The 12,521-nt window shown below is 47.6% G+C and overlaps 1 protein-coding gene across 1 annotated transcript; it reads right to left on the bottom strand.

Moving 5' to 3' along the window:
- Positions 1-11,286: 11,286 nt before the first annotated feature.
- Positions 11,287-12,285, bottom strand: FBLL1 (fibrillarin like 1). The gene has a single exon (XM_037499015.1). It carries the CDS (start codon positions 12,283-12,285, stop codon positions 11,287-11,289), a length of 999 nt encoding a protein of 332 aa, XP_037354912.1.
- Positions 12,286-12,521: the final 236 nt, after the last annotated feature.

Below are 12,521 nucleotides of genomic sequence, written 5' to 3' on the forward strand. Positions count from 1 at the left end.
GCTTTCAGGATGACCGTTTAATGTTTCAAAAAATGATTTCAGTGAGTTTGTAACTATTATTTTTATTTACTTTCAGTTTGAGACCAGTTTATTAAATTATCTTTAAATATTTACTGTTTGCTGTATATTTTCCTTTGTTTTAAATTGATTATACCTCAGTGAAGTTTTTTTCAAGACACAGAATAACCACTCACACATCAGTCAACACATGCAATCTGCTGTCTTGATTATGGTATAAAACTTATGACTCAGTCAATTCTGAACACATAAGAAAATTATTGACATTCTACTTTTTCTTGGGTTTTTTCCTATAATTCCAATTATAGGAATTAATTGTTGTTAATTAACTACCGTTAATAGTTTAGTGTGGGGCCTCCCCGGTGGCGCAGCGGTTGAGTGCTGGGTTGCGAAGCTGCCCGCGGCCTCTGCGGCGCCGGTTCGATCCCCGGCTGCTCCCCGGCCACCGGAGGAGGGTCCCGCATGGCACGCAGACCTCTCCTGCCGCCCGCTGCTCCCCTCAGCAGTGTACTTCGGTCCTTCTGCCTGCTCTGCTCCCTGCTCTGGCTCTGGTGAATTCTCTCACCCTCCCGCGCTTCTGAGTGTACCCAGTGCTTGTATAAACAAAAAACAAATAAATAAAATAAAAACATGCCTCTAAAAAAAAAAAAAATAGTTTAGTGTGAAATTTCCCCAATGCTGTGAAGACAGAAAGACAATATTGCTTCTTAAAGAGACATCTCAATAAAGCTGAGGAAAATTCTGTATTTCAAAAAGACACTAAATCTAAGCAAACTTCAGATTAAAGATGCCCCGAGATCTCCCACACACCAAGAACCAGTCATCAGTCAAGGCTGTGCATAGCGGACCCAAGAGTCAGGAAATTTCTCACAGACCACTGCTGCCAACTTTTCACAGAGGACGACAGCGCAGAGAAATGATTCGCTTCTTCCAGGTCACACGGCAGGCTATTTGCAAAACCAAAATTCAACCCCAGCCCTTCTCTTTCCTTGCCAGTTTTTTTTTTTTTTTTTTAATCCTCTCTCCTCGAAGGGCATATGGCACCAGAATGTCACCAAAATAAATAAGATTTAGGCTATAACAGCCAAGCAAGAAAGAGCAATCAATGGAGAAAAGGCAGAACAACCACATGAGAAAAATCAAAAGTAGAAAGATCTCCATAAACAATAAATAAATAGACTTACATCTGTCAATTAAAGGAAACTATGTGGTTGGTTTTTAAAAGGAAAAGAAAACATCCATATGCTTTTGTACAATAGATGTGAACTAAGTTAAAGACCTGGCCAGTTTGAAATCAAAGGGGTTAAAAAAAGGTCAGCTGAACACTCAAGATGAGCAAATGGATTTCAAGTCAAAAGTCATCATTAGTAATGGGATCATAGCTAGTCATAAAATATTCCATTAACCAAAAAGCCAGGAAATAAAGCTAAAATTGATGAAACTCTGAGGGATGAAGCTGCCTTCCGAGCAGGAGACACTTCACTGTCTCAATTATTGGCAGTTCCAGCAAACAAAAAGCCAGCAAAACAGTGAAGTTTGACCTAACGGACACACTGAATTGTGCATCCAACAAGAGTTCATGTTCTTTTTTTTTTTGTGGGACCCTCGCTGCAGAGGCTGTGGGCAGCCTCGCAGCCCAGCGCTCAACCGCTGCGCCACCAGGGGAGGCCCTCAATAGTTCATGTTCTTGTCGCGCAGACCTCTCCTGCCGCCCGCTGCTCCCCTCAGCAGTGTACTTCGGTCCTTCTGCCTGTTCTGCTCCCCATTCTGGCTCTGGTGAATTCTCTCACCCTCCCGCACTTCTGACTGTACCCAGTGCTTGTATAAATCAATCAATCAATCTTGAATAAATAAATAAATGTTTAAAAAAAAAAAGAGTTCATGTTCTTAAGCACACATGGAACATTCACAAAAACTGATCACATAAAAGACCAAGGCATAAGTCTCAATAAATTTCAAAAAATAAAACCTATCTTCTCTGAAAAGGACAAGGAACTGCACAATGAAGTGACTTTAAGGACGGGCCAAGCAGTCCGAGGGCGGCAAGGTGGCTGTGGAGAGGGGAGTTGAAGGTGTGGTGAAAAGAGGGGGTCAGAGAGTTGGAAGTCGCTATGGGGTTGAATAGTGTTGGATTTGGGGTTCCTAAAGGTGGTGACGTGGTCAAAAGTGGGGAGGAAAGAGCTTGGGAAGGGAGATTACAACCCCTGGAGGGGTAAGAGAGATGGTGTTCTCCATATAGACAACTTCTGCTTCCTTCCCATGGCTACTGCATACAGCCGGAATTCACCCCTCACCCCCCTTAAGTGTGTTTATATTTTGAGTTAGTGCACACTGGCACATTGGCTACCAGTACGCTGGGCTACCTCTAGGTTATTTGCCTCTAGACCTTCACACACCATCAGCTTCTATTCACCTGACATTTTACCACTGGATCTGTTATTTCTAGCAAAATCATAGTGCATAAGGCAAGACTGATTACCATGTTGTGCTTCCAGTGCCCACTAAAGGAATAAAATTGTCTCAAATACGTTATTTTCAGTAAAGGAGGAAAATTTGATATCAAGAGCACTAGCAATAGAACTACTAGAAGAGAAAAAATCTGTGTTCAGATTAGAGACAGAATCAGAGAAGCATTTTAGGCTAAACAAGTTAGTTTCCCCCTAATGTCATGGACATGACTTAGAAGTCCACAATTTGAGGGCCACATTAAAGGTTATTGACAAGTACATTTCTGCACTGAAACAGAAGCAATACAAGCTTTGGGTTCTACCTCCAGATTTTTCCCTTATTAATATGCTTGCCAACCCAATGATTCTTGTCTGCAGTCGAGTTTACTTTCACAGAATTAAGCCTTCCCCATCCCTTCTACCCCCAGTGTCATGTAAACACTTTGCCTAATTTTATGAATGGACCCCTGCAAAGGACAGTTCTGTGTCACCTCAGGACGGGAATTCACTGCCCCTGCCCCAGGCTACAGAGGAATCAGGAGTGCTGCCCCCATCTCCTGGAATTCTAGGGTGATGTGGCAGGAACCAGAGTCCTCCAGAGAGAAGCTTACCTGCAGGTAGTGGGAGGGGAGTATCTACTGGACAACGGACCTGGAGCAGGAGCCTCTGTGGGGCTTGGTGGCCATGAGGGATTACAAATGACGCCAAACTGAACTGGATAAGAATTCCTATAATGCTATTGGAAAACTGATTGGTTCATAAAGCTGCTAATCCAAGAAGCAGCACAAAAAAAATTACAGGAGACCTACTGCATGATGGTGAATGTAATTTTTAGAACTGTTTTAAATTGCTGCTGATTCTTTTATGTTTCACTTTCCAGATTTCAAGGACCCTTTTCTCCTCCCCCTTTTTTTTTTCAAAGATTTATTTACAGGGCCTCCCCGGTGGCGCAGCAGTTGAGCGCTGGGTTGCAAAGCTGCCCGGAGCCTCTGCAGCGCCGGTTCGATCCCCGGCTGCTCCCCTACCACCGGAGGAGGGTCCCACATGGCGCGCAGACCTCTCCTGCCGCCCGCTGCTCCCCTCAGCAGTGTATTTCGTCAGTCTGTCTGTTCTGTTCCCCACTCTGGCTCTGGTGAATCCTCTCACCCTCCTGCACTTCTGACTGTACCCAGTGCTTGTATAAATAAATAAACAAATAAATAAATAAATCTTTTAAAAAAAAAAAAAGATTTATTTACACATACAAGAGCTGGGGTACAGGCAAGAGATGTGGGGGGTGGTGGTGAGAGGATCCACCAGAGATAGAGTAGGGAACAGAACAGGCAGACTGACTGAAATACACTGTGAGGGGAGCAGCGGGAGAGACAGGAGAGGTCTGCCTCACCATGTGGGTTTCTCCTTAGCTGGCCAGGGATCAAACTTGTTCTACAGAGGGTGTGGATTGCTTCATAGTGCTGTGCTTAACCCCTTGCGCCATCAGGGAGGCCCTCTCCTCCTCTTTTTTAAGCTATCCATCACACAGCAATTTGGCAATAAATATTGAAACATTTACTTTTTTCCTCTTTACCTGGTCCCTCCAGAATTCCGGGACTTATCAAGTTATTCTTGTTTTTCATGACAACATATACTACGTTATTTCAATATGAATCTAATCCCCTTATAATAGGACACAATTATACAAGTGCTTAGTTTGGCTTCTTAGTCTAAAGAGACTTTAAAAGGCCTAATCTGAAATACTGTATGAAAAGTTTCAGCCAATGAAATTTAAAAGAGCTATTCCTATTGTGCTTATGTAAATAGCAGGGGCATGTTTGTAGAAATTAGAATAATTTGCAAACAAATTATTCTTTCTGTGGTTATCTTTGAAATGGGAATGATTATTAAGAGAAAAATTGTGTCTTAGTAATGCACCTCTGTAGATATCAGATTCTAGTGCTGTTGTCTTTGAGGTTTGGTTTGGATCCCGAATTCTTCTAGTTTCTTTCAATATTTGGCAGCACTCTCCAAACTGACCTTTCCAATTTTCTCCCAGCCTTCCAGTTTGGAATCGTGGTGAAATAAAATTGCCCTTTTCCCAGAGCCCAACAACTGACATAAACTTGAGAAAACCACCACGCAGACCATGTATGCACAGGATTTATGCCTGTGCTGAGTGGGTTACTTGAGAAAGCTCAACAGAATACCTGACCTCATCCGTCGAAGAAACTGCAAACCAGGAAAAACACCAGACACAAACTGCCATCCTCATTCCACCATTTGGAGATGCTTCTAAGTCAATTCTAGAAATCTTCTCAACTGGTAATTCTCCAAACTCAGAATTTATAACAAACTACCTGATTGCTCACATCACAGAGACTAATTCAGGTGGAAGCTCACCCATGACCCCACCTCCTGAAATAAATCATCCTTCTACTCATCCTGCCCACAGTGATCAAGGGATTACCAGATTGTCAATGCATATCATGTTGTGCCTACGTAGTAACTTTTTAAATGTTTTCTGAAGCCCAATTACACATTATCCCCCCAAAAGGTTGACTGACTTAGAAAGGTAACACTTGAATCTGATTATAACCCTTTTGACTTAATTAACCAGTTAAATTGGGCTCTGGGCATCTCCAGGGAATTTTCCAATCCTTGGCTACACTCTCCATGGTCCTCATATCAACCTCCCTAGGGCACTATCAACCTCCCTAGGGCACTGTATGCTCATGACAGTTCTAAATGCCTGTTGGAACCTCTCAGCAATCACAGACTCCATCAGCATCAGACAACTGCATAGAATCAGCCAAACTGCACAAACCGTGGAGATGCCTCCACCTGGCCCTCACCTGGTGATTCAACTAGTGGAAACAGCAAGAAGTGATTCTTGGACCTGAGCTACATCAAAGGTGGGAAGCACAGTAAGGCTGTATCAGCAGGCTAAGGGAATGACCCATAGGGGAAAAATGTTAAACTCAAAAAGCAAAAGAAAACCAGCAGACACATCCCTTGAATCAAAGGGGCAAAGCTGAATTTAGCTTCACTTCCAAGACTAACTTAACCTGGTCTTTTTTTTAATTATTTTTTTTTACGCCTCTGGAACACATAAGCAAAATGTAAACTTTCCCAACGTTGACAGGAGGGACCCACCAACCAATGCCTTATTTAAGAAAATTATAATTTTATAACCAATCACTGTGAACAATAAGATAAACAGTCACTCCCCCGCACTCTCTATGCAGCTTTGTAACAATCCCACCCAACCTCACTCCACGATTTGGGTGCTTTCTGTGGCGCACAAGAAACTTTTGCTAAAACAAGTTGGGTGATTCATGGAAGGTGTTACCTCAGTTATTTCTGAGCATTTCATTACAAACCAACCCAAAAGGCCCCTCAACGGTATGGGGCTGAGCCAGACCCTGGCTGTGCACGCGGCTCACGGGCTTTGTCCGGCTCCAGGCCGCGCGCTTAGGAGCTTAGACACGTGCGCTGGCCGCTGGCACCGGCCGCTCATTAGGCTGATTACCGACCTCAGAATGTTCTACTATGTTTGTTCACATAATTTTAAAACAATATCTTCAAAAGTCCCACGCGTGTTTAGCTCTACGCCTGGCACACAGTGAGCGCTTGGACAGCAGGAGTGAGAGGAGCGAATCTGAGTACTCACCGCGGCTCGCAGGTGGGAGGCGTCTTGCCGGAGCGCAGGATTGGGGCTGGGAGGGAAACTGCCAGTTTAAAACTTTAAAAGTCGGCTTTTTCGGGTTTAAAAGAGTCTCCTTTGGATCTAATCTTTTTTACCCTCCCTCTTCTTTCTCCTTTCATCCCAGGAGGCGTCTGGCAGGGGAGGCTGATGGAGACAGCAGTGCAGGTGAGCGGCGCGAGGTGGGATCTGTGTCTTCCTCGCTGCGGCCCCTGCTCCTTCTCTTTGGCGGGGGTTTTAAGCACCAGCCGCGCCTCGCTGCACCTGCGCAGTGACTACAGGTGGGCACTTCCTGGCAGTGGGGCGGGGTCTCCACCTGGCTTCTGCCCGGCTGCTCTAGCTCTGAAACTCAGCAGCCAGCTCTGCCCACCTCCTAGTGGTCCTCTCAGAAGCCTGCCGGGCTCCCACACACTTAGTGTGACCTCTGGCCCTTATGCTAACTCAATTCCCAGCCACTGTAGGGGATTACAAACCTGTCGTGTCAGTGAAGTTTGTCAGGCTTTTACGCCATGGGCCTCTGTGGCTATCACCTGCGGCCTTCTTAAAGTAGAGGGCGTGTGAATGTGGGGCACGTGTGCCTGACTGTGGACACCTGAGCATGGGTGTGTGCGCATGTGCAGGTGTGCACCATCCAACCTGGAAGTCAGGGATATAAGGGCGGCGTTAGAGAGGGCTAGGGCAGAATGGCCAGGAGAGGAAGAGGCCACAAGAGAACGCCAGAGAAAGGCCAGAGAAAAGAGCATGTAGAGATTCACAGGGGGTGTCTCCCCCACACCCTTTGCCATGAAAACCTGTAAAAATAATGCGAAGGGCTCACTCAAAAATTCTCCTTCAAGTCACTAGAACTGACGGTGAATCTACCTGGGCTGGGATGACTGGGGATAACACATGCCATCCCCCAATTTTTTTTTTTGCAAAATTTGATTTCGTGGGAGGGAAGGTTCTGAAGGTCAGGTAGAGATCGCTTCTGAAAAAGATGTTTACATATGAACTTCTCTGAGAGTGTCTCCCAGAGAGGCCCCATCTCTTTCCCAGGAAAAGGCAGAATTTGAATATGTATTCCTTTTGTTTGTGGTGCTTTTCTTGGTAAACTTTCTTTTCCCTCACCCACCCTTGTTTTAGCTAAGCTGTTTTAAGATGGCATCTGAAGCCACATGGGCAAGTTAGTCCTGTTGGGTTTCTCCCACATAGGGGGACAGATGTTATTATTAAACTTCTTAACTTTTTTCTTATAAATCATCTGATGCCTGTTTGATTACTTGCTAGTCTAAAAAAATCCAAAGAGTTATGGGATTATTTCTTTGTGTCTCCAACACTTCTGTTATCTTATGTTGATGATATTATTTCAAAAACTAGTGGAGCGCAGCCTTGAGATTTCCAGGAGCAGATAAAACCTCTTGAGTCAGAAAAAGTCATTTAGCTTCATTCACATGTCTACCATAATCTAGGTCATTTCTTGATAATGCCTTTGGACATTATAAGGAACATTTAAACTGTTTCCCAAAATTGATATGAGGCAACCATCACCCAATTCTTTTCTAAGAAAGTTCCAATATTAACAATGGCTCACTACGAAGAACAGTTTCACTACCTTCTCATATAGAAACTGCTCTGTAACAATTTACCCCTGAGCCCCATTCCATGTTTTGGCTTGAGTGCTCAGGTTTGCAAGTTGTCATTCCAGTATGTGCACAATAAACTTGTACTAAGTACTACTTCAGTGGGTCATTAGTGTTATTTCTGCACTGTTGGCAATCAGAGGAAAGTGGGGAGAAGAGAACGTGCAGGGCACACACCATGCCCCAAGCTCTGCTGCTGTTATCATATGCACATTGCTTTTCCTGTCATCTCTCCAGAGTCAACAAGATATGCATTTTAGTTAAAAGTTCCCACTCCCCCTAGTGTTATGGGCTAAGTTGTACCCTCCCCTCTAATTATTGTGACTCTAGATGTGACTAGGTTTGGAGATAGGGCTTTTTTTTTTAAGATTTATTTATGCATACAATAACTGGGGTACAGGCCAGAGGTCCGGGGGTGGGGGTGAGAGGTTTCAGCAGAGACAGAGTGGGGAATAGAGCAGGCAGACTGACTGAAATGCACTGTTGAGGGGAGCAGTGGGTGAGACAGGAGAGATCTGCTGCGCCATGTGGGTAGCTCCCTGGCTGGCTGGAGATCCTACCAGGGAGGCCCTGGAGAGGGGCCTTTAAGGCAGCAGTTAAGGCTAAAGGAGGTCTTAAGCATAGGGCCCTAATTTGATCTCAATGATATACTATAAAAAGAGACACCTGGGCCCCTCTCTCTGTTCCTCCCTCCCTTCACTCCCTTTGCCCTCCCTCTCCTTCCCCTTCCCACTCTCTCCTACCTCCACCTCCCACTTCTCTCATGAAAATAGAAAAAACGCCCTGTGAAGGTATAGGGAGAGAGCAGCCATCAAACTACCAAGGAGAAAGGCTTTACTAGAAACCAACATTGCTGGCATCTTGACCTTGGAGTTCCAGCCGCCAGAAAAATGGGAAAATAAAGGTCTATTGGGTAGGCCACCCATATGGTGGTATTTTGTTATGACAATCCAAGTGGCCTAAGAGACCTGGAGATCCCGATTTAATGCTCTGGGCAAGTTGGGATTGGTATCACTGCTATCTCTAGGTTTCCTGGACTTCACTGCCCACTGGAGTCACAGTCCATACATCCCCCCAGCCCCGTCATCCACAACCTGGCTTCAAGCTTCCCTTCCATATTCCCTTCGTTCTTATTCCCATATTTTTCTTAGTACTTACCATGTCATTCTATTGCCCAAAAACCCATCTGCAACTCAGAGATATTCTTTAGGAGGTTGTTTTCATGCCATTTCTTCATTGATGACCTGCAGTTCAGATGGATTGCAAATTCATCCTCTCTCTCTCTTCACTCAGGCCCCTTAAAGAAGATATTTCCAAAAAAAAAAAAAAAAGAAGATATTTCCCCCACTCTGTCCCCCATACTGGCGGACAGGACAGAAACCCTTTAAGGAAGAACAAAGAACAAAGAGATTCTTATTAAGGAGGCTGAGCTGGCTGTGAGGAAGGACTAAATCCTGTAAGATTCTGGAAATAATCTTCCTGTCCTGGGAGTCCATCCCCTGTCTCAGGGTGTCATCTTAAAAATAAAGTAATGGGCCCAGAATTGGAGAAAGGGTTTTTCAAAACAAAGGAGCCAGCACAGAGGAGCCTAGGGAGAGGGCCTGGGTTTTTAAGCCAGACTCCTGTGGGTTTGCTTTCTGGCTGAGTCTCACTGAGAGCTCTTAAGCAAGTCATGCCATCCATGTCTCTGAACTGCATTTTTCTCTTCTGGTAAATGGGAATAATAACCCTTGATTTGCAGGGTTGCAGTGAAGATTTCACATCTACTCCACTCATCTGCATCTTTGTGAGTCAGTCTTACTGGCAGATCTGAACTATAGCTCTCCCCCTGCATTGTAGCTTGGGGTGTGTGTGTGTGTGTGTGTGTGTGTGTGTGTGTGTGGATTACAGGCAGGTTTGGAGGGGTAGCTGCTTTTTAAAAAAACTGATTTATATTCTTTTTGTTCATTTAAGAAGTATATCCTCAAAAAATGCTGACAAACCCCAATCCCTACCCAAGCACATCTTACGAGAGTAAACCCACCCTCCCAAGGATGCATCAGGGAACAATCATTCTCAGACTGTTGATGATACTGGCAACTGGCAGCAGGGATGTTTTTAATGTACAAGTGAAGGGATAAATGAAGACCTTGTCAGGGCCTGGTTTACTGTATTTCCATTCTCGGGCTTCTCACTCCTCTACTTCTTTCAGGATGGATGGTTCGGCGAGCCAAGATTGAGTGCATTGAATTTATCACCCACATTCTGCAGAAAATACCCTTCAGAGATGGTACTTTCTAGGGGGTCTTTTCTATTTTTTTAAAGGATTTATTTATTTATGCATACAAGAACTGGGTTACAGGCCAGAAGTGTGGGGGTTAAGAGGACTCACCAGAGACAGAGTGGGGAACAGAACAGGCAGATTGCTGAGGGGAGCAAAGGGTGAGTCAGGAGAGGTCTGCTGCACGATGTGGGTCAGCAACCTGGCAGGGGGATTAACTCATGCTGCAGTGGCGGCGGATAGCTTCATAGGTTGCATCTTAACACCTTGTGCCACCAGGGAGGCCCTGGGGGGTTATTTCTTCAGGTTGTTTCTCAGACACAGTGATGCCCCTTTGGGTATGTTATGCTTTGTGGTGGGAACACTGTGTGAGATGTACCCACATGTTACCTCCTGCCTTGTTTTCTATTTTGAAATCTAAGGAAGGGTCGTGCAGGGATGTGGAAGAAAGAAGACAAGGAAGCTATGTAGTCCTGCTTGATATGTGTGTTGAGACTTGTAATCTGTCCAGTGTGGGTGGTGTGGGAGGTAAGATGTCACTGTAGAGTAAACAGTAGAGGATTTAGAGCCCCAAATTGGCCACTTCCTTACTGGCTAGTTATACTTGGGCAACCAGTTTACTTTCAGAAGCCCTGCTGTTTCGCATATAAAAGAGAAATGGTGGGGAAAAAAATAAAAAGAGCCATCCTGGGGATGGTGTGTGGATTACATGTACTAGGGAATGCAAAAAGGCTTAGCTGAGGAGTAAACTGCTAAATATTTATCATGGTGTAGATTCTGACTTGGGGTCAGACAGCTGGGCTGTTTTAGACTCTATGACAGCCCATTAGTATCCTGCACCACTCCCGGGAGTCTGACTTGGTCATGTGATTTGGACAATGTGAATGGAAGTCCCCCCACATTTCCACCAGGCACTTTACAAGCTTATTAGCAATCTCTCAGCGCTCCTTCCCCTGGTCTGCGATAAGGAAGCATGGAAGAAGGGCCTTGGGGAGCCAGGGCCCTGCGGAGTGAGTAATGAGATTAAACACAGCTCTCAAACTGTTCTCCATGGACCCACACCACCAGCTGTTTTAGGTCCCTGGGATTTGGGGGTTGATGTCACAGTACCAAATCCTAGTCCGACCTCACCAGTACACCCGAAATCTGTTTCTGCACGGCATTTAATAGAAAAAGAAAGAAAAACACCACACAAAGAAAACACATACATATTCACACCGAGCACAGCTGTGGGTAGAGCTCAGCGACAGATGGAGCCGAGCGCTATTTGCTGCTGCTCTTGGGAAGGGGCCGGTACACTCCGATGACCACCGCGTGGTCCCTCTCATAGGGCTCCAGGGTCAGCTGCTCTTGCGGCTTTAAGTTCTCCTGCTGCAGCTTCCTCACCTCAGAAGCAAACACCGCCTCGGCAGAGGCGGTGGAGTCGATGCAGTTGGCCTTGATGGAAATGAGAAAGTGGCCGCCGTTGCGCAGAAAGGTATGGGCGTTCAGAGCCACGATGCGGGACTGGTCCGGCTGGGCCACATCGGCAAAGATCACATCCACCATCCCGATGAGCATGCGGTACTTGAGCGGGTGCCGGGCGTCTTCCAGGACCGGGATGATGTTGGTTCGCTTCTTGGCCACGTTGACCAGATCGCGGCCCGCGCGGTGCGAGAACTCGACCGCGTACACCAGCCCGTCGGGGCCGATGATGTCGGAGACGTGGGACACGGTGGTGCCCGAGGCGGCGCCCAGGTACAGCACCTTGGACTTGGGCTTGATGTGGATCTGGTCGACCCCGCCCAGGATGGCGGCGGCCAGCTTGGAGCGGAAGGGGTTCCAGGTGCGGTACTCCAGCTTGCTGCCGCCCTCGCTCACCGTGACGCGCCGCTCGCCGTACACCGACTGGCCGGGCACCATGTTGAGCGTGACGAGCGCGTCCTCCGCGCCGCGGTAGATGAAGACGCCCTCGTGGCGGTGCGGCTCCACCGACACCATGTTGGCAAGCTTCCTGCGGCGGTTCTTGCCCTTGGCCACGCCGCCGCGCCTCTGCCCGCCGCCGCGGTCCCGCCCGTCCCCGCCGCCGCGCCCCCGGCCCCGGCCGCCGCCGAAGCCGCGCGTCCGCGCCCCGAAGCCCCCCTTGGCCCCCGGCCCGCCGCCGTCGCCCCCTCCCTTGCCCCCCCCGCTGCTGCCGCCGCCGCGCCCCCCGCCCCAGCCGCCGCCCCCCCAGCCGCCCCCGCCTCGGCCTCCAGATCCGCCGCCTCTTGAGCTCGACTTCATGGCGCGCCCGGGGCGCACGGGGCTGAGGGTGGTCGTGGGGGGCTACCGGCCGGCGGGGCAGCGGTCAGGGGCCTGGCGCGGGGCGCGGGTGGCGGCGGCGGGCTGCGGAGCTGCGGAGCCGAGCGGGCGCCGACTGCACCCCGCTTTCTCCCCGTCTCCGCGTCCCCGGAGCCGCCCCTTGACGCAGGAGAGGCGTGATTACATCACACCCGCTAGGCCACCCCGCACCCCGGAAG

The sequence above is a fragment of the Talpa occidentalis genome, unplaced genomic scaffold, assembly GCF_014898055.3.
Source record: "Talpa occidentalis isolate TD23 unplaced genomic scaffold, MPIMG_talOcc4v2.1 talOcc4.9, whole genome shotgun sequence".
NCBI classification, from domain to species: domain Eukaryota; kingdom Metazoa; phylum Chordata; class Mammalia; order Eulipotyphla; family Talpidae; genus Talpa; species Talpa occidentalis.